This window comes from Priapulus caudatus, unplaced genomic scaffold, assembly GCF_000485595.1.
Source record: "Priapulus caudatus unplaced genomic scaffold, Priapulus_caudatus-5.0.1 Scaffold873, whole genome shotgun sequence".
Taxonomy (NCBI): domain Eukaryota; kingdom Metazoa; phylum Priapulida; class Priapulimorpha; order Priapulimorphida; family Priapulidae; genus Priapulus; species Priapulus caudatus.
The window spans coordinates 110,674-131,406 of NW_014577934.1; the positions used below are offsets into that span (position 1 = coordinate 110,674).

Here is a 20,733-nt window from a genome sequence, read left to right on the forward strand (position 1 = left end):
CACACCCTCACAGTCTGCATGTCCCCAGCCACACCCTCACAGTCTGCAATGTCCCCAGCCACACCCCTCACAGTCTGCAATGCATTCACATAATTCATACCTACACATGTGTCGCACGTGTCATCTGTGGTGCACACAGCAGCACTTACATCATCTACAGGGGGTACGCGCTAGCACTTACTCGCGTTAGCTGGGCGCTGTACAGGGTGGAAAGATCGACTGCAGCGTAGTGACTAAGCGTCGTCTACAGCCTGGAATCCGGTGAAGTGCCACCTGCGCTCCATGGAGGCACCAACCCCAGACAGCTTCTGTACGAACACTCCCGGTAGACTCTGCAGCAGCTCGTCTACCTCTCGCGTACCAGAATACCTGCCCCAGCCGAGCAAGGTATAGCCAACTTTGATTAACATTCGGTCATTATCTACCTGACGCTTAACCAAATAAAATGAAAGAAGCACTTTGTTAACACGGTATTATCTACCTGACGCTGAACCAAATAGAATGATAGAAGCACTTTGTTAACATGGTATTATCTACCTGATGCTTAACCAAATAAAATGAAAGAAGCACTTTGTTAACACGGTATTATCTACCTGACGCTTAACCAAATAGAATGAACGAAGCACTTTGTTAACACGGTATTATCTACCTGACGCTTAACCAAACAAAACAAAAGAAGCACTTTGTTAACACGGTATTATCTACCTGACGCTTAACCAAACAAAACAAAAGAAGCTCTTTGTTAACACAGTATTATCTATTTGACGCTTAACCAAATAGAATGAAAGAAGCACTTGTTAACACGGTATTATCAGGCAGAGAATAATGATAAAAAAATTGACAAAAAATGACAGAATTTGTCATTATTAACGCCTGGTATTATCTACCAGACGCTCAACAAAATTAAATGAAAGAAGATGAAAACTGCGGCATAGGGCAGAGATTTAGTTTCCACTGGCTTTCGACTTTATTTTTGGCTTTTGCATGTAACTTCGAGATTAATAGCACAGCAGAGATGTGCTAATATGTATCACTTTCATAATTCTCCATGGATCCCATTATGCTTCCTTTATGTCTATATTTGGTTCCATGTATAGTCTAACTGAATTTCCTAGCACCTATATGTTATATATGCGTGCGCGCGAGTGCATGGGTGCTGCGTGTGTCTGTGTGTATGCATATGCAGTGTGTAAAAGCAATGTTTTTTTCTGGTAAATTTTGGTTAAGTTAGGTTTTTTTAAATTTTCGCCATCTTGGCTAAAGGTTTAGGAAAGTTACTCATCGCAGTTGAGGATGATTTACACTTACACCAAACAATTTACACCTGCCACCGGGGAGATGACAAGTTACAGTTTTACTGACTGTGTTATCACTGTACCTGTGGTGAGCCTTTGGAGGTAGGAGCAGATGTAGTCAGAGCCGGCTCCAAACGGATGGACGTGTAAAAATGTGGCAATTAAACCTAAGATCCAACAAAGCACTTTATAAATATGCATCAATAATGGCATACATTGAATTAAGTGGCATTGATAATTTAAGTAACAGCAATAATGAACATTACTCTCTTCACAGTGTTATATAGATCATTGTAGACTCACCAATAAGTTTGGCATCCTTCTGAGAGATTTGCCGCCCATCTATTCCTGAGCTTGACGTATCCGGAACTTTGGCAACCTCTGCTTTTACCTGAAAGCAAACAAAGTAAACCTATTAGATTGCAGTATCAATAACTAAATATGAAGTCAAAACTGCCATAATTTTTGCCACCGATAGAATAAAAGGTTATCCTACGCACTGGAATTGGGACTTCTGGTTCAGCAGTGCCATCTAGCCTGGCTTCATCCATAAGAACAAGTCCCTGCTGGCCATCAATGATGACATCTGTAGTAGCAGCTGCCAATGCCCGCAACTGAAACATACAATAACACCTCTAGTCATATCAAATGTATTACATGTATTAGACAAATATTTAGATACTTCCTGTGAGACAGGGACCAACAAACCAATAAATGAAAAACGCTCTCTCACTCACAAGGATAGGTTGAAATATTATTACTTGCATTACTACATGCACGAGCCAGCACAGCAAAATATTTGAATAACAAAACGCTTACATTATGTGAATAAAGATAGGAGGGCGATTAGGACGCCATCTACAAGCACATTTAATCATTTCATTACAATATTTAAATAACAAAGACATGTATCAAGGCCTATTGCACTACACAATCAGACCTTCTTAATCTCTTCCCCGGAGTCCTTCTGTTTACGTAGGTTTTCCATGAGTTGTTTCTGCATGGACTCGAGTGTGTTCTGCAGTGCTTTCAGCTGATTATCTTTGTAGTCGATCAGATCCTTGTGTTCAGATTTAAGAATGTCGACCTCGTTTTTATATGCATCGACCTGTGAGGACAAATAAGTAATCGATTCCTGATCGCGCAATCTATGCATGTGGTCAAAGACGTAGTCAGCACAAGACGTTCACTTGTTCACCCGAAGTTGCACATAATTAACAAGATAGAATTAAGTGTGTTGATCACGTTTGGCACATTAGTTTCAATCAAAATTCATGCTCGTCATATAGATAAATAACGTTAAAATTAATTAAATGTAATTAAAGTAAGTGGAAACTTGCCTGACATCGCAGCTGGTCATTCTCCTCCTTCAGGTTGCTCAGTTGCATGCTCTGTGCATGCATATGTGCATGCGCCACTGCGAATGTACACAAACACAGTGCACACGTGACACTTACAAAATAGAATGAGTTGTTAATTTGTTTTACATTTTGTGAGCTTCAGCAATAATTGCTTAGTGCTCCATTTCACTCTTAACCTCTTCAGCTAACCAATACAAATAATATTCTAATTAAAAAAAAAAAATACTGACAGACCACAGAAAAGTCAAAAGGGGATGTAACTAATTTAATATTATGACCAACAAATTCTTCCTAAACTTCTTACGGTACATCTCAGTACGGTGTCCCATTTTATTTAGGCCGTGGCTACGCGAACGCCCAGCTCCCAGGCTAGGCGTCCGGTCATATATTTCTTATGTGAACCTAACTATATTTTTTCAGTAAAAAACAATAAACAATAAGTTTTTACCATAATATTACTTACCTTTAGGTATTTTATCAAAAAAATGTGTTTTTGTAACTTTTGAAGCAATAGTAAATCCAGTGAAATCAACGATTTGAAAGGGAGCGTGGCCTAATCGTGGCGTGGATTTGGGAATCTGTGCAGAGCTTTGTAATGGATGACCGGACGCATAGCCACTGCGTTTTATTTATGCCACAGAAGCATATCTAGCACCTACCTAGTTCCTCCTCTGTCTTCTGCTTCTTTGGTGCCGAGACACCGCTGTCTTCACCATCTGACAACTCCATCTCATCCTCCTGCCGGTCACTCAAGAACTCCTCCAAGCTGCTGGCTTTGATTTCCTGCAAAACAATGACGGGTCGTGTGACAGGACGCGTCGTGTGTGGTCTGAGGGACGGCAGTCGTTGGTTTCCTGTGGCAAACGTGAGTTCCAATCGACCCATAGCCAAACACGCACTCAAGTGAGAACACACAAGCACCTATGCATGCACGCTCACACACGCACGCACGTACGCACGTACGCACACACTTGCATACAAAGTTATCATAGATATTGCACACAAACTTTCTCAGGGCTTGAAGAGTGACAGGTATTTAAGCACATAACTCTGGTATTCTGGTGGACAGGACAATGCTGAGCATTATAGTGCTGTCCTTAGTGAATAACAATTAATTTCATTAATAACAATAAATTGCAAGACTCAATAATTATGTATCCCAGAATTAACAAGGAAGGCACAGCAGTGATACAAACTAAAGATAAATACAAGGTTATACTATAAAACGTTGTGGCCATTAATAAACCAACCCTTTGTTTTTTAATATGCAATAATCTGAACCAAAATAACAGAGTACCATTCTTAAACCTGCTTAATTTATTCCATGATATTATTCTGCATTAGTGCAATAACTGTCTATATCACCTGTCTTGCGAAAATAAGCTAGAATTTAATAAATATTAATTCTTTGTTGCTTATATTATATCACAGTTTTAATAAACTTCTCGTTGCACTGAGATGTAGAATTGAGACCTTACTGTGACCGCCACTCGGGTCACTTACAAACGCTTGGCACCTTCAGCTGAAATTTCCAGTTGAAACCTCCAGTTAGGACTCTCAGTTGAGACCTTTAGTTGGGATTCCAACCACATCTGTATAAAGACATTTCTCCACTCTTCCATCGCTGTTCTTGGAGAGGGCTTGTTGGGCTGATAGCATCAGTGACTACATTACCACATGACAGCAACCAATCCTCACACCGAATGGACGTACCAACTTACTGACTGCCCGTTCGTATGTTTCCGTACTTACACTGTAATTCCGCTTGATACTTACTGACTGCGCGTTTTGTGATTGATGTTTCAAACGCATTAAAGAGTATTAATACCAATGCAGCTAATTATCGTTAATTTATGCATTAATGTCTTTAATACCGCCACAAACCTTGCAGCAGCACCCACCTGATACTAGAATTTGCTTAAATAAACAGCTGGTGCAAGTAAGCAGACACATTAAAATTTGCGCAAGAGTCATTTCAGCGAAGTGACTTCCTTGAATGACGTTACCTCTGTTCACTTTAAAAAAGCAGCTGTAAAAGCAGGTTCCACACAGAGACCCTACTATCGCATCCTGATAGCAGAACTAATACCTATGTGTAGGTTCCCTTATCTGCTTCTCTCTCTCTCTCTCTCTCTCTCTCTCTCTCTCTCTCTCCTCGTCTCTCTCATCTCTCTCTCTCTCTCTCTCTCTCTCTCTCTCTCTCTCTCTCGTCTCTCTTCTCTCCATTCTCTCTCTCTCTGCTCTCTTTCTCTCTCTCTCTCTCTCTCCTCTCTCTCTCTCCTTCTCTCTCTCCTCTCTCCTTCTCTCTCTCGGGATCGGCGAAATTTCATTCACACTTTCCAAACATGAACGGCTTATCCGACAACTCATGGCTCCAAAATATGGTTACAATTTGACGACCGCCCTTGCGTCTGCTCTCTCTATTTTTCGGCTGTGCCATTTCGCTCGAGCCGTCCCTATCTTTTCATTATATCTACCGGCATTTCCGCGATTATGCCTATAGCCAATATCTATGACCTCTGTTCTCTTCACTCCACTAATATGGTTCCTGACTTTTGGCCCGCTGGACTTTGTCTTGGTTCTTGGAGTCCCGTATGCCTATCGGATTTATTCTAAATTTTGTATCGGTCCGGCTCTGTCCTGTCTGTCTGCTCTCTCTGTTCTCCTTTGCGGATCTGTAACGCAACCATAGTGTCGGCGAAAAACCCTGCTCTCTGGTCCGACACTTGCGGAAATATCAATCAGACCAATATTTGCTTTCTGTTCGGCTATATCCTCTAGGGCTTAATCGCAGAAAACTCGGGTCTTGTGCATTTCGGCTACTCAGTTTCACAAGGACCCTCGCTCACCCGACCCCCATCCCACGTCACCCTCCCCTCCTCACTCCACGACCCCTCCGGCCACAACCCCCGCCACGACACCCCCTGCCAGTGACTCCTCCCCCACCCACGACCCCCGCCAGACGAACCCCGCGCCACGACCCCCCGCCACGACCCGCCCGCCACGACCCTCCCCCACGACCACCCGCCACGACCCCCGCCACGACTCCCGCCACGACCCGCGCCCTCTCCCCGTAATGTGATACAGGGACGTAGTGTCGTGTTGTACACGGGACGAAACGATAGCTATCGCCGAGAGAGGCCGGCCGCTGGCCGTGAGTAGTAGCACTGTGATAGTAGCTTACACCCCCGGTATTCTGGCCCACCCGCGCCTGATCCCTCCAGCTGACACGCCTGTAGTTCCATAATATTATATATATATATATTCTATATAGTTTGGGCGCTTGTGCCTACTGTTTGCTGCTACTGCTGCAGACGCGGCGGGTGGCGAATAATGGACAAACATTTGGCTGCTATTTGCACCGCGGGCTTTCGAAATACTGTCGCACGTATGGTTGGATTATGCATTTACCGTGGCGGTGACAACTCAAGTTTAATTTTTAATGTATTCGAAAATTCTTCCTCCTTATAGTGCACTCTAGGGAGAGAGCATCGCTATGAGGCGTATCTAAAGAAAACCGTCTGAGTCTAAACTTTTTGTGCGCGCGTGCGAACCCGCTCCAGGGACGACCCGGCCCCACCCAGACCTCCGCGCGCGCTCGGCGGTCTCCGCTCAACTCTACGCCAGAAGCGCTGCCGGGCTGCCGCTCTGCCCCCTTTTTTCCCCCCCCCCCCCCCCCCTCCGCGACCCCTTTCCTCTTCCTCGCCGGGGGAGGAGGCCGCCCGGACCCCCCCTCCCTCTCCCCTGCCCCCGGCGCCCCTCCTCGCCCGGGCACTCCGCTCTCATCCTCTCGCTCTCTCTCTCGCTCTCTCCCTCTCTCTCGCTCTATCTTTCTCCTACCCCTCTCTCTCTCACACTCTCTTCCCTATCTTAATCTATTTCACACACTCTCTTTCAAATATTCTGTCTATTTCACACACAGATAGCCTTCTTTCTGAGAACCGTTCGTGAAACGAACTCTCAGCCAGTATGAAGTTTGCCATGGTTTCTCAGGCTTGCTTCCATGTTCCATTTCGACTTTCTTTCATTACAATCACCACAAATACTGCTGCTGTAACAACTGCATGATCTAGCATTTTCAAGGCACTAGTTTGCAAATCCTAAAATTGGCATTACTACATCATACATCCACACACCCACCACCAACTTGACTTAATAGCCACTCAACAGATGCACAACATCACAGCATCTACATTTAAAAACACATCGCATTATAACACTGGAGGTGACTAGGGCAGATGTATGCCAAATTTCATGAACACACAAACTAATGCCTTTAAAATGGTGATGAGCATTTAACGTGTGTACGCGGCACACATGCTAATGCTCACAGCCTTGGTGTAAATGTTCTTTCGCATGAGGTGAAACATTCTCACTGCTGGTGGTACCTGATAAGCAAGTTCAGTACATGGAAGAGGAAGGAGCCGAAACAATTGTGAATCTGTAGTATTCGAACAATGCTTCCAATGCCTATAGCATACGGAGAATGCATCCAAGCACTTGCTTACCATTTTTTAGTCGAAAATGCTTCATCCCAAATTTATGCTGCCAGGGTCTATGTCTCCCTGGGTATTGCCGCGAACGTACCCTGGGTACGGTCAGCTATACCGGAACATTACCCTGGTACTATCTAATATCGCCGCGACCGTACCTCGCCTACTCCACTAACGCAGTCTAGGGAGTCGCCTATGCCTACTCCCTAACCCTAACCATGATCAGATAGTTACCGAAGGGTACGTTCCGGCAGTACCCAGGGAGACACAGACCCTATCAGCCAAATTTATAGCATGAGCTTACAAGACTAAACCGTGCAATCAAGCCATGATATGTAATTAAGTTGGAATAGACTATTGATCTTAAAAACGAAATTACATATTCTGGCCTTTACTCTCATTCTAGGAATATAAGCTCAAACTTACGTCAACCGGGCAGAAAAATGCATTCTTCTGCAATATTTGGCATCTATTGGAAACCAGTCAATTCATATAATGAGCACCATAGTACACATACTATCAAGAGTGCATAATAGCATATTATGCACTCTTGATACTATCTTCCTATTCATAAAAGGGATTATAGTTGTCAAACCAGTGACAATGCCAACATTTCATTTCGTCGAGCTTCGTGACATCCCAACTAACTAATTGAAAGGCCCCCGAAAAAAAAACCATGCCAAACTTCTTTAAACTTTTGTCGTGGCTCCAATAGACACCAAACGAGCATTGGTAAGCGAGCTTGCAATTTAAAGATGGCGGCATAGAAAACAGCGAGGATATCAAACCATCGTTGGCACTCCTCCTACCTGACACTGCTTACGCCACAGATCAAGGTTCTTGCGCTGAGGCTTGCTGAAGTGGTCCCACACCTTCTGCTTACTGGCCGCACTGAATACGCGATCAATCTGATCAACTTCAAATAACAAAAACATCCAGTTTATTCGAGTCTCGTCAGTGAAGGAGTTATGAGGGATAAACCTCCCAAAGCTAGAAGCAGCCGGTGCCACATGGTCAGCAAATTTTTTTATTGTGAAGCCATGACAACAGCACACTAAATGACACTGTTGTTCTTGTGTTCTGTCGAATACAAGAACGGATCATGCTTTGCTTGGTGTGACATGTCTATTATAAGACACTGATTACATGGAATTGTGTTTTCCAGTTTGATCGATAAATCCACCGAATTACACTTTAAAAATATTTCACTTAAACCTCAATGAAAAGTGATTGGTGGTACTGTCATTTATTTAGCATTTTAAGCTCAACTATTAACCACATCAGCCAATGAATGGAAGCTTCATAACAAGACAACTTTACAGGCCAGTGGCACCAACATACTTCAGCTAATTTTATAAACTCACCTTCAAATACTTCTGAAATTGAAAACGTGTTATCCATACATCCACAGTCACGCACACGCACACACACATACACACGCACGCACCCACGCACACATTCACACACGCACTCACACACAAGAACACGCTCACGTATGTACGCATACACAAGTAAAATCATTATCCTCTCCTTATATAAATGTATAATAAGTTAATTAAATGCTGTAATTTTGCAAACCCAAAATAAATTGGAAACTGGGTAACAGTTTAACAGGAGATTCGTGGGCCATGCAAGTATATGATTACATTAATGCACACAGAGATAGAAGCTTTACTTTAAGTTTAACATCTGCTCAGGTGGACCTGGAATCACAATATTTAGTTTGGGAATGCAAAATATACTTCTTGCACACAGAAGACATGTGAACAGATGTTTGTCATCAATGTTCTGTTACATTCTGTCTACAAAAAGTATTCTCGGTCAACTTTACCTGGGCAACATTTAATCGATTGTTTAATAATCACAGTAGAACTGCTACACTCGAATTGTATGTAGAACAATACTTTTTTTCATGATAAAGTACTTCCTTACTTAGTTATAATAGATCATTAATTTTAGACCAACAAACCTTAATTTTATTATCAAACATTCGTTTAAATGCTGCATTGTCGAATATATAGAGCGGTCATATCCGGGACAGGTTACTAAACAATTCTAAATGGGTAAAAAAGTTGTTATGGAATAGAAAGCATGGCAAGAGATTAGTGAGATAGACTATCCGTCTACATTTAGAATAAAGCAAGGCACAACTCTTTTCATTTCAGAATGCTAACTGAATTGTTCACCATGTTTTCAGTCAAATCCCTCATTGACGCTACAACGGCTGACAAGAGTTTTGACAACCATGCAATATTTACTCTCATAGTGTAGCAAACAGATTTCATTCTCAAAATGAAAGGTGGTCTAAAGCTGGGTTTACAATACCAACTTTATGCTGTCAAATTAGCGACTCAGAACAATTTCGCAATTATACAACCGACAATCGGCAGTGTAAACGTAAAAGTTGTGCGAGCAACTGGTTAATAGCAACTAGTTGGGAAATTAGAACAAGTTGCAATCTGTTCCCGAATTGTGAAATTGGTCCAATTCGCCAATTTGACAGCATATAGTCGGTAGCGTAAACCCAGCTTTACAGTTCAGAAATGCTCAACGGGTAATAATCCTCAAGGGTCTTCCAAATCCTTGACGGCACCATACATTGCTTTCCGCACCGGCATTACTGTATGGCATCATCAAGCATACGTCGCTCATACCATGCAAACCAAGATACCTTACAGCAATGCCATCAGTAATTAAACAGTGCAGAAGCAACCAGAGTAAAAAATACACGGGAGCAATGAGAGATTCACTCTTCAAACCTCCGAAATCGCTCCCGCGAGGCTCAAAATAGCTCCCGTAAAAATCTTGACGAGAGCTATTTTTCCCACAAACCTTTGAAAAAGAGCTCCCGTGAAAAAATTTTCCCCATGGAAGCAACCCATATAGGAAGGAAACAACCATAGTTGATTTATGGATAAAGCAACTCTGACTGAGACTATAAGGAAGCGAAAGACGAGGAAGTATTACAAATAACAGTAGGATTAGCCGTAAAGGGTCCCGAAGGAATTCACGAAATTCCAACACAGAAACTGCTTCGTTGGAAGAACCGACAAGTCTCGGGATGAGATATCAGCAGCTTACTTTCACAGCATTAACTTACATCGACGACCCCCTAGCTCGTGGAGACGTGGCCATGCGCAATGCAGCAAGACTGCAACGTCACTCGCACTCACACCATGCAACACTCACTGCAGCGTCGGCCACACCCCATGCCTCGCAAACTGCACACCCGCGTAGGTTCACGCTCTTACATTGCGTCAGCAGTCCCTGCATGCGCTGTTTCATCTGCTCCTTAAATTTCATCGCCTCCTCCTCGTAGGCCTGCTTCTGGTTGAGGATCTGACGTACGTGTGAGTTGGTGCTCTGGATCATGCTGTAGAAGGTGTTGGCATTGCGGCGGCTGCAATCACCGCGCTCCAGCCACTGCATCAGCAGCGATGAAGCCTTGAAGAATGATTCCTCATCTGCACACACGTAAAGAGGAACACAGTCAATAGAGGCCGACTTCCACCCCACAACAAAAATAACCCATGCCGTAGTAATGAAGTTGCATACTAAACACACAGTCACGCTCTTCATTTGTACCTGTATATAATTAAACGTTTAACAATTTAAGAGGGAGAACTTAACTTATAAATTACATGCATGTGATGCTCAAAAGCAGGGTATCTCATTTTCTATATATATAATGTACGGAGGGAATTTCACACAACCATGAGTCACGCTCACTGCAGCTGGGGTTGTCATTGCATCTAGGGTTGTTTATAACAAGAACATACTGTCGAACATGAGCCAAACAATGCTGGATGAACCGGCTGTGTTATTATACTTTTTGATTTACTTCTTGGATATTGCTATGTTTTGGTGATGCCTGGGTAAATGCTAGATGCCCATGATCCATGGGCCGCAAATGGCTAGTTGCCTATTAACTTGTTTAACTAACATGTTACCTCCAAAATGTAATTCATAAGTGTAAATAAAGCAGACCTGCCAACCTGTGATTCATGAAAATAGTAAGGCTTTTCTTTTCTTGCAGCAGGTGGCCATTTTGTTTGTATGTTATGCGCGCAATGAATGATGGGACTAACTCTAGATCATGCGAGAACAACGTGAACGCGTGATCCAATATGGCTGCGCCCACAATCGCCACATATTTCTCGGCTCACAATGTAAAAAACATTAATTTTCACAAGTCGTAAAAAATCATAAGTTTTTCAGTTTGATCGTACATTCGTAGAAACATCATGGAATTCGTAAGGAATACGAAAAAATCGTAAGGGTTGGCAGGTCTGAATAAAGTAATTTGAATTGAATTGAACTGAAAAATAACGTGCTTTTTAGCTGTTCGGAGATGGCCATGGCTTCGTGGTCGGAAAAGTGGACGACTGGGGGTGGGCTAGGCGGCCGCAGTCGCTCCTGCTCCATACGTTGTCGGTGTCGCAATTCGCGCATGACTCCCCGCTGGGCACACTCCCACTCATACAGGTCGTCCCGCGCCTGCGCAAAGTCTACATGCAGCCTGCCAGAGTTTGGTGGGTCCATGTTAGAGCCCATTCGCACCCTGTAACCTGCAATTTCAAACGAATGTCAGGCGAGACAGAAGAAAAGGATCCTGGTGCTAACAGCTGTCTTCTAAGCAGTGTTGGCAATAGCAGTCCAGCCCCCGATTCCTGGACAGGTAACTGTTGAGCAGGACTGGATTATGTACAAGTACAAAATATCGAAATCAAGCCACGCTGGATTTTCAGACTAATTTTTAAAACTGCACTTATACTGTGTTCCTCCAGATAGCATTCACATATTAGCCTACCTTCCAGAACGTTGACCCTGTTAAAGAATACCTCAATATATTAACAAATCACAATGTGGAATGGCTCTTTAGAAAAGTCCACCCAGATCATGCCACCAAGCAGTCCATAATTTGTTTAAGAATGTTTGTATCTGTAACCTATATAACATATTGGCTCTTGTGATGAACACCTTTATATGTGTCACTCACCTGAAAGCTCAATTGCTCTGTTAATATGTGCATTGTCACCAATGTAAGACTCTCCCAACTGCATCCAAAGTTCGTTGTCGATCATTTCTTGCTCAAACCGGATGTGGCAGAAATTCTTCTTGCTCATCCGCACACTGATGATAGGGCCGCAGCGATCGAACACCTCCTGGACAATTTCCTCTGTTACATTCTCAGGAAGCCCACCGACAAAGACTGTGCGACATCCTGGTGGTCTCTCTCTCGTAGACGGAGGCGGAGCATCTACAAAATGTTAACTCCTCGTGAGACAATAGTAGAAGCTAAGGTGTTCACATACTTCCTACACAGCCCAGGACAAGCCTTCGTCCAATTAATATATAATATTAATTATAATAATATATATAATATATTATATTTATAAATATATATATATATATATAATATATATTATTTATATATATATATAAATATTTATAATTATATAATATATAAACATATAATATATCAATATTCAATTAATTATAAGATGTCATGTCATTAGGAGTACATGAATAGAGAGGTGTACAACTCACTCGAAACATGAAAATTTAACAGTTGCACGCATTGGTTTATATATGATTTATTATGTAAAACTTAAGAAATCAATGGTAGAATTGTAGATCAAACTTGCACCCATACTCTACTTTATATCCATACCTCTTCTTACTACATATATATAGATATAGCTGAAACCATAAACATGACTATACATTTTCACATAGTGTTGCTGCAAACACCCTCCTGCTGTGGTGTGGAACAGATGGCAAGGATTATTGCTGTTGACTTGGTTTTGCAGGGACTCAACTCCATGTGTGGTTCAACTAGTGATATTTATAGATTAGTAGCTGCCTGACCACTGACTGTGACCTGCACCACTGCTGGGAGTGCAGAAAAAACAGATGGTGCATGGCCTACAGTAACATCAAATAAGTCAAAAATAATAACGAGAAGAAGGAGAATTATATGACATGTTAATGCAAAATATTTCGATGATTTGTTTGATGAAGATTGCTCATTTTTGGATTCTGACGAACCCAGTCAATGGCACATGTTTCACCCCAGTGCACAGGAGTGCTCACCACAATGCCAGCCGAAAATCTAAAATCATGTTCGACGTTCCAAGATATATCAACGTAATCAGAAGAGCCACTGATGTGAAGTAATATGTGAGAGCAAGTTTGATAGGCGATGCATATTTTCATATCAATTTTGTTAAGTTTTAATGTAATAAATCAAAGGTAAACAAAGGCATGCAAATGTTGAATTTTCATGTTTTGAGAGATACACACTCCTCTCTAATCATGTACTCCTGGTGTCATCATGTCAATAATCGTGCAATTTTATACGCATATATATATATGTGAATCTGACTTTACGAGTTCTCATGTAACATCGTGTTCTACTACATGGCTTCTTATGAAGCATACAATGTACTTACTTGGGTTTGGGGGGAAGAGAGTGCAGCTCTTGCAGTGGATGATTTCTTTTTGTGGGAGAGGAGGTCCTGGAGGGCCCGGTGGCATGTAACCAAACTGAAGGGAAACAAAGAAAATTGTAAATATACATCACACAGAATATAGAGACATCTCACTGATGCTGATAGGGTCTATGTCCCCCAGGGTACTGCCGGAACGTACCCTGGGTACGGTCCGGTATAACGGAACGTACCCTGGTAACTATCTAATATGCCGCACCGTACCTCGCCTACTCCAAACCGTACCCTGACTTTCAGCCGATGTCTTAATACATACCGCTTGTCGGCAGGAAACGCACCGCTTTATGCTCCCGTTCCTTGTTTCTGGTCCGTTCCCGCAAAATATTCGTAACCCTTACCCTGTTACGTTTCACCTCCCGACCCTTTCTACAAGTGTCAGCGAGTCTATACGTTTCCAACCAATTAACAGCATGAGAAACTAGCGGCCGCCCCAGTCGCCAGTGGCGATTAGAAAATCGACCGGGCGACTGCTTGCTCGTGTCAGCTGGTCCGGCGGGGTGACTAGATAATCGCCGCACACTCAACACATCAACGCATCAACGAATGATTCGCCACACGTACAAAAACTCGCGACAGTCTAAGAAATCGATTGCTACATCGCCGGCAGCCCGGTGTTTTTATGACTGCATAACAATAACTTTTTATATCGCAGGGGCACTAGCGGATTAAGGGCGGGGCAACAGGGGCACGTGCCCCGGGCCCCCCACATTTGGGGCCCCCCACATTTAGAGTACCCTAAAATTTACAAAACTGTCGTAATTGTGATCCACAAAATTCTTAGCATGTAACGTTGAAGTGATGCGTTTCCCATGCTGTTTCGCTGACTGAATTTCGCTGTTCAGCTGATTATGGTCCAGAGATGGCGCCTTTGAGGCGAAAAGTGACATTTTAAATTCGTTGAAACACGATGAAATACTCTCTGAATTTGCAAGCATGAAAGTGCGGAAAAAATACAGACTATAGGGCCCCCACACAATTGCGTGCCCCGGGCCCCCCACACGCTTAGTCCGGCCCTGCGCAGGGGTTATCGTGGGGAGTGAGGGCACGACCAGTGACACCTGACACGCACGCAATGAAAGCTGTTAACTGAATTCGGCACTTTTCTTAATGTAGAAAGTGGACTATTTTTATTCAGTTAGATATCTAGAAGCAATGTAAACTGTATATTCTAGATTCTAGGCACTTGTAACTTTGCGGATGTGCGGCAGCATTGATCATGGGGGTACCGTGGACTGGGGAGGAGAAAAACGAAAGTAAAACCTTGCCCAGAAGCTCCCGGCATTCCTAGAGATTCCAGTACAAGTTTTTTTAACATACTCAAAGTAACTAAAAACACGCTCTGAAGTTCTGAACTTGCTCAGTCAATGTAAAAAGAAAGTTGAAAGTTGAAAGATGAAGGAAATGAAGTAAAAAAAAGAAATTGAAAATAACCATACCATCATTACCATGATTATAATTCTTGATTTCCTGTCTTTGTCATGTTACCTGACTATGTGTACTGTGTAGTGCATATCTGTCTGTGTGAATGAAATTGAATAAGAATGTGATTGGTTTCTTAGTCGAGTGAAATGAGATAAAAAAAACGTGATCGAATGTAATTTGTTGATGATTTCTTAACACTGATAGTCTGATACTGGTGTAGCTCCAAGAAACGGTATTGCTAGAGTTAGTATATTGACGTTAGTCACACAGCCTGGTTGGGTTAATACTGGTGCTGAGTGCTGAATGCTGATGAATGATATTAGAGTCAGCGCATCAAAATTATGAAAATTTTAACAAAATCATGCTATGAAAAAGTAATGCTGGCCAAGCCTAATAGCTCCCGTAAAAAAAATTACGAGAGCTCTTTTTTTCCATACAAAATCAAAAAAGAGCTTTCGTAAAAAAAAGTAATTTTTAGGCTGCCGCACAGGAAATAAAAAATTTACCAAACTTATTATTTTGTTATTTTCTACTAACCTTCTACATTATTCTAATGAAATGAATGGTAAATTTAATCCGAAGCCTAAAGTCCATGCAAAGTACACAAACTCTCCATGTTTGTTGTGTTCGATTTTCTAGGTCATGCTGATAAACCTCTGCTAATTCGATAATACTGGGCATCCTTGACCAATCACTGAATCAGCGATCGCGTAATAAAATATGATAATTTTGATGATAATAGGAATAATGGGCGGTCTTCAGAGACCGCTGATCTTTGAAATCGACTTGCGGACTTGTTCCGATTTACTACGCATCAGTGTATCGAAACGAGTAAAAAATATGATGTTTAAGAATACATTAGAATGCACATCACCAAATTGCACCATCCCCCCTATAAAAACGTCCCCACATCCGAGTCATTCACTTTGCTACGACAGAAATCCTGGACCAGTGCCTACTTACCAGGACCAGTGCTTCCTCAGAGGCACTGGTCCTGCTGGACCAGTGCCTCCAATTATCAGTTTTTCACCCTGATTAAGATAATCATACAAATTTTCCTGTTCCACCACAATACTTGGAGCCATCTTTCAAAAATCTCGCGCGAAAATGCGCGAAAATGTCGTAAACATTGCGAAAGAAAAACGCATTCCCGATCATCGCGATACTTGCAAAAGGATTGCGCGCATCAGTGACAGTGTATATAGGTCGAAATTTCTTCTTGGTTTCACAGTTTCATACTCCAATCCAACTTTATAAAGAGATCATACAGGTTTGTATGTATATTTCAAATTTTGCGACATCAGTAGTGGGCAGAACAGGGACAGTCAGGGTACGGTAGGCAGGGGCGTAGCCAGTATGTAGCACTGTAGGCCCGGGCCTACACTTTTTTTGCCAAGTTATCTTTTTTTTTAAAACACCCATAATTCAAATCCATAAGCTTGCTGGACGAGTTTAAGAGTCTAGACAGGAAAAACTATTGAAATGAACGTAGCAAGAATATGGCTAAATTAGGTGACCTATTCTTCTGTCATCTAGGCTGTCATTTCTATCGCGTGCCGTTTCATTCAACACTCTACCCGCCGAAAAAGACTAGGATCCGATCTTGTCAGTTTTTTAACATTTCGTTCGTAACACTATTTTAACTCGTTTGTTTTTTGGGTTTAAAAGTGATATTGAATGAGGTGTCTCAAGTTAGCAAGAGGCCAGGGAACCAGAATGAACACTCGGGAAGGGCCGTTTCCAGCCATCTGGGGGGTTTGTAAAACCAAAAATTTTCTTGTACGCTCCGCGCCATGGTGCCGCTCCGCTCAGATAGTCGTGCCTACAACTTTGAAAATCCTGGCTACGCCCCTGACGGTAGGGAGTAAGCGAGGTACGGTCCGGCATATCAGATAGTTACCAGGGTACGTTCCGGTATACCTGACCGTACTTAGGGTACGTTCCGGCAGTACCCTGGGGGACATAGACCCTATCAGCCTCACTGATGCATAAACTATCTCTGCTGTCATTACTAAACATCCAAGCAAGAACTATATATCTTTACCTAACCACACATGAGATATGTGTGAATGGCTGCAACATTACTTACAGGGTTTCTTCTGAGGGAAAATTAAACAAAACAGGTAATGGCTAGTTTGGGGAAAAACCCGCATAAAGGATTCAAAGACGTGCCGCAGGAACGCATGCGGACGCTGCAGCCAGACGCGGGGGGAGAGAGGGAGAGGGGGAACATTTTCACAACGGCGATATTTAATTTGACAACGGCGGTGCGCCACTGTGCCTCTTATGTATAAGAAACCCTGACTTACTGGTGGATTGAAGCCAAAGCCTCCCATCATCATATTTGGGTCACCCATCGGACCCCCATGCATCATCGCAGGGCCTGGCACCATAGGCACACCGGGGGCCCAAGCAGAAGTAGGCACCTGTGGCCCTATAGGGGGCGGCTCATGCCTTAGTCTAAATTCACGGTCTTCGCTGTTGTGGTGATCACGATCTGCAATTAGATAAAACTGGCATAAAATGTTCATTTACAAAACGTCAAGCATTAGGACGAACTATCGACACATGCATTTTGCTACATGATCCGATAAAGAAATACCTTAAAAAATGCATATATATATAAGTCTCTCTTTTTGAAACCATTTCACATCAGGATTAATTGAGACATTACCCGAAAATTGGCTGCGTTCACTGTTTCCATTGTGTCCATCACGTTCTGAAATAACAAGCAAGTTCGCACTCATGTAGTAAGCAAAGGAGATCTATATACATTAACAAAGCCACAACATGAGATATTTATACATGTATGTAAGTAGAACATACCCGCACTGGGTACGCTGTGTTCCTGGTGTTGGAGCTCTTCCAAGGGAACAGCCATTGGTGGCTTGTTCTTGTTCATGTTAAACTGCAGCGGCTGGTCATTTGTGGCCGGATTCATGAAGATTGGCGGTCCACCGGGTTGACCAACTGCTAAATATTTAAGAAGTCAGTGATGATGATTGGCTTATTATGTAATGGTGCACCAGCTAAAACTGTGCTGTTACACAACAGCAAACTTAAGCTAACTCAACAAGAAACTGTGCTTACTGGTCGATTTTATTACACATTCTATGAAAACTGGGAAAGAGCCGTGTCGGTTACAAATATATTTTAAATTCCAGATGACTGTTCGTGCATAATTTGTAAATATGCATTACAAAATGTCAGATGTATTATGCAAATAGATAAATAAACATGTGCTTGGCAGTGTTTACTTGCATTGATTATTGTGCATCCACAATCCATGCCCTGCACCCAATGTATTCTAGGTACACTGTATTCATTTTAACTCCTTTTCTTGCAATACATCACTAAATAGTCAATTTAATTTATGTTCTCCAATATTATTTGCATTTATAATTGTGCAGCGCCTTTATCAATTAATCAGGGCATCAGTTAATACAAAATCTTTCCACAGGAAACATCGAAAATTTACATAGAAATGGAAGTCAATGGGAAAATGTCATTTACGTTTTTAAAATATTTTTACCATTTCAGAACTGGAATTGTAGTTGTTGTGACCCATCTACTAAAAAGTACTATGCTACATCCCTAGTTCACAATCCTAGTTTCAGACTATGGCCCTCATTTTCGCAAATGTGGAGGTAGAGACGGAGTCTTCTTCAGGACCTTGCCTATTTAGTATTTAAATCTACCAAGAAATAGTACCCAAGTTTTTAAACCCGTGGTCCCAAACTAGGAGGATTGGGCCATCTAGCATCTTTGTGCAGAAAGTCAGAGAATAGTCAGGTCCCTTGTGCAAAATATGGGCCGAATCGTTACAGGAGTGACAAAAGTCTCAAACTTGGCACAGTTGTAGCTTATGGCAGTCCTATAATTATTAGAGGGGGTGCCCAATGCAGATATTCCTTAGAAGTAAATTACAGATGATTAAATGTTTGAACCCAGATGAGACGGGATACTAGAGAAGCGTTGCCGAAAGGAGGTGTTAATCCCAAGCGCTATAAGCGCAGATGTTGCGCGCAGTTCCGCGGCAAGGCGCACGCGACCGCGGGAACGCCGTGCACGACTATGCACTGCTGGCAGCTATGGATCCGTGCGCCGAATGCATAGGACTGATGCATAGGTATGCATAGGCGGCTGCGCGAGCAGCGAGTAGTTAGCACACTATCCTACGGGCCATAGCCGCGCGTACATATATTAGCCTATAAGCGATACCGTGCGTATATATTTTTGGTAATTAATTAAATTATTTGTGCTTTGCTTTATCAAACGCAAAATTCACGAGACAATAGCTAGAATGTGTTTAGGTAGGTATATGAATTTTAGAAAATGTACACAAATTAGGGTTCGCGCGAGACTATTACGTTAGTACACTATCCTCTACGGGCCTAGCCGCGCGCATATATATAATATATTATTATTATCTTCTAATGACGGATACCGTGCGTTATATTTTTGGTAATTAATAATTTATTCGTGTTCAATGAACTCAAATTTGACAGAAACATAGCTAAGAGTTGTGATTTCTAGGTGATCTTAGAATTTAGAAATGTAACTCGAAATCATCGCCGAGATAGTTAGAGTTAGTACACTATTCTACGGGCCATAGCGGAACATATATATAGTAGCTTGAGTGATACCGTGGTATGTTTTTAGTTAATTATAGTAAACGTATTCGGATTCAATAAACTCAAAATTCTTGGGGATTATAGCTAAGACCTGTGTTCAATACGTGTAATGTTATTCTGCTAATTAGCTAACACTCTGCTTAGCGGTCCACTATACGTGCGGGAGGATGCGGTTGGTGAGGAAGAAGGCGTGGCTAAGGAATGGAAATGCGACGGATTAGAATAAAGGTTTTTTGGAATATATAAACGTATTTTGTCCTCACTGGAAGTTATAGGCATAAACTTTACATGGGTGTCAGAAGGTCGATCCGACTCCATCAACACACACTGCAACGATATGCAGGCTTTAGACAGTGCAATTCCGCGCGTATGGGAATGGGACTCGGTGCGATACGCCGAAGAACTGAAAGAGATTTGCGCACGCCGAGTTGGATGTTATTCGGACCACTGAAGGCCAAAGACGAAGAAGAGAAGGTGAGCTACTGCTGATTGGTAGGAGAAAAAAAGGACCGCGAATGTGTACAATACATGGTCAAGACATATCCGCAGAGACCAAAAGAAGGCTACAAAACCCAACGTAATTAATGACAAGTTTGGAACGTATGTGAACGAAATCGAACACGGTGTTCGCGCCGTGGAGGCGATAACCGCTTCTATAAGCGGGTCCAAGGTCAAGAGGACTCGAAACAATTTTGTGGACGGACCTTAAAACTCCCCTTGCAAGGGAAGTGCGCTTGTTGACGACCAAGGGAGAATATGATTCGGACAGCCAGATTGTGTTTGGGGACAAACTCAGAAGAATTACGTGAGAAAACTCATCCAACGAGGGTATCCGACCTGACATTGACAAGGTCTATAGACATATGCACGAACACACATTATGCACAAGGTAAAGCTGAAAAATCAACATGAAAATGAGGAGAGCGCATGTACCGCTATGCAGAGTCATTCATTCCACACAGCACTGGGGAGCCGCACACAGATGACACCCAAAACAAGGGCGAAAAGGTGGTGCA

General features: G+C 42.5%; 1 protein-coding gene across 2 annotated transcripts; it reads right to left on the bottom strand.

Annotated features, from left to right (window-relative positions):
* On the bottom strand, positions 1 to 18,056 carry LOC106814119 (ecto-NOX disulfide-thiol exchanger 2-like). 2 transcript variants are annotated; one of them, XM_014818405.1, is made up of 15 exons: positions 17,910 to 18,056; positions 17,758 to 17,802; positions 17,393 to 17,580; positions 13,605 to 13,698; positions 12,149 to 12,409; positions 11,484 to 11,717; positions 10,401 to 10,613; positions 7,959 to 8,065; positions 3,316 to 3,439; positions 2,636 to 2,712; positions 2,239 to 2,403; positions 1,796 to 1,909; positions 1,599 to 1,686; positions 1,379 to 1,462; positions 1 to 369 (listed from the first exon to the last, which is right to left on the bottom strand). In XM_014818405.1, the coding sequence occupies exons 1-15, from the start codon at positions 18,022 to 18,024 to the stop codon at positions 347 to 349; spliced, it is 1,932 nt and encodes a 643-aa protein (XP_014673891.1). In that variant the 5' UTR covers positions 18,025 to 18,056; the 3' UTR covers positions 1 to 346. The 2 variants fall into 2 exon arrangements, with proteins under 2 accessions (XP_014673891.1, XP_014673890.1); XM_014818404.1 differs by having other exon boundaries at positions 2,236 to 2,403.
* Between the last annotated feature and the right edge of the window lie 2,677 nt (positions 18,057 to 20,733).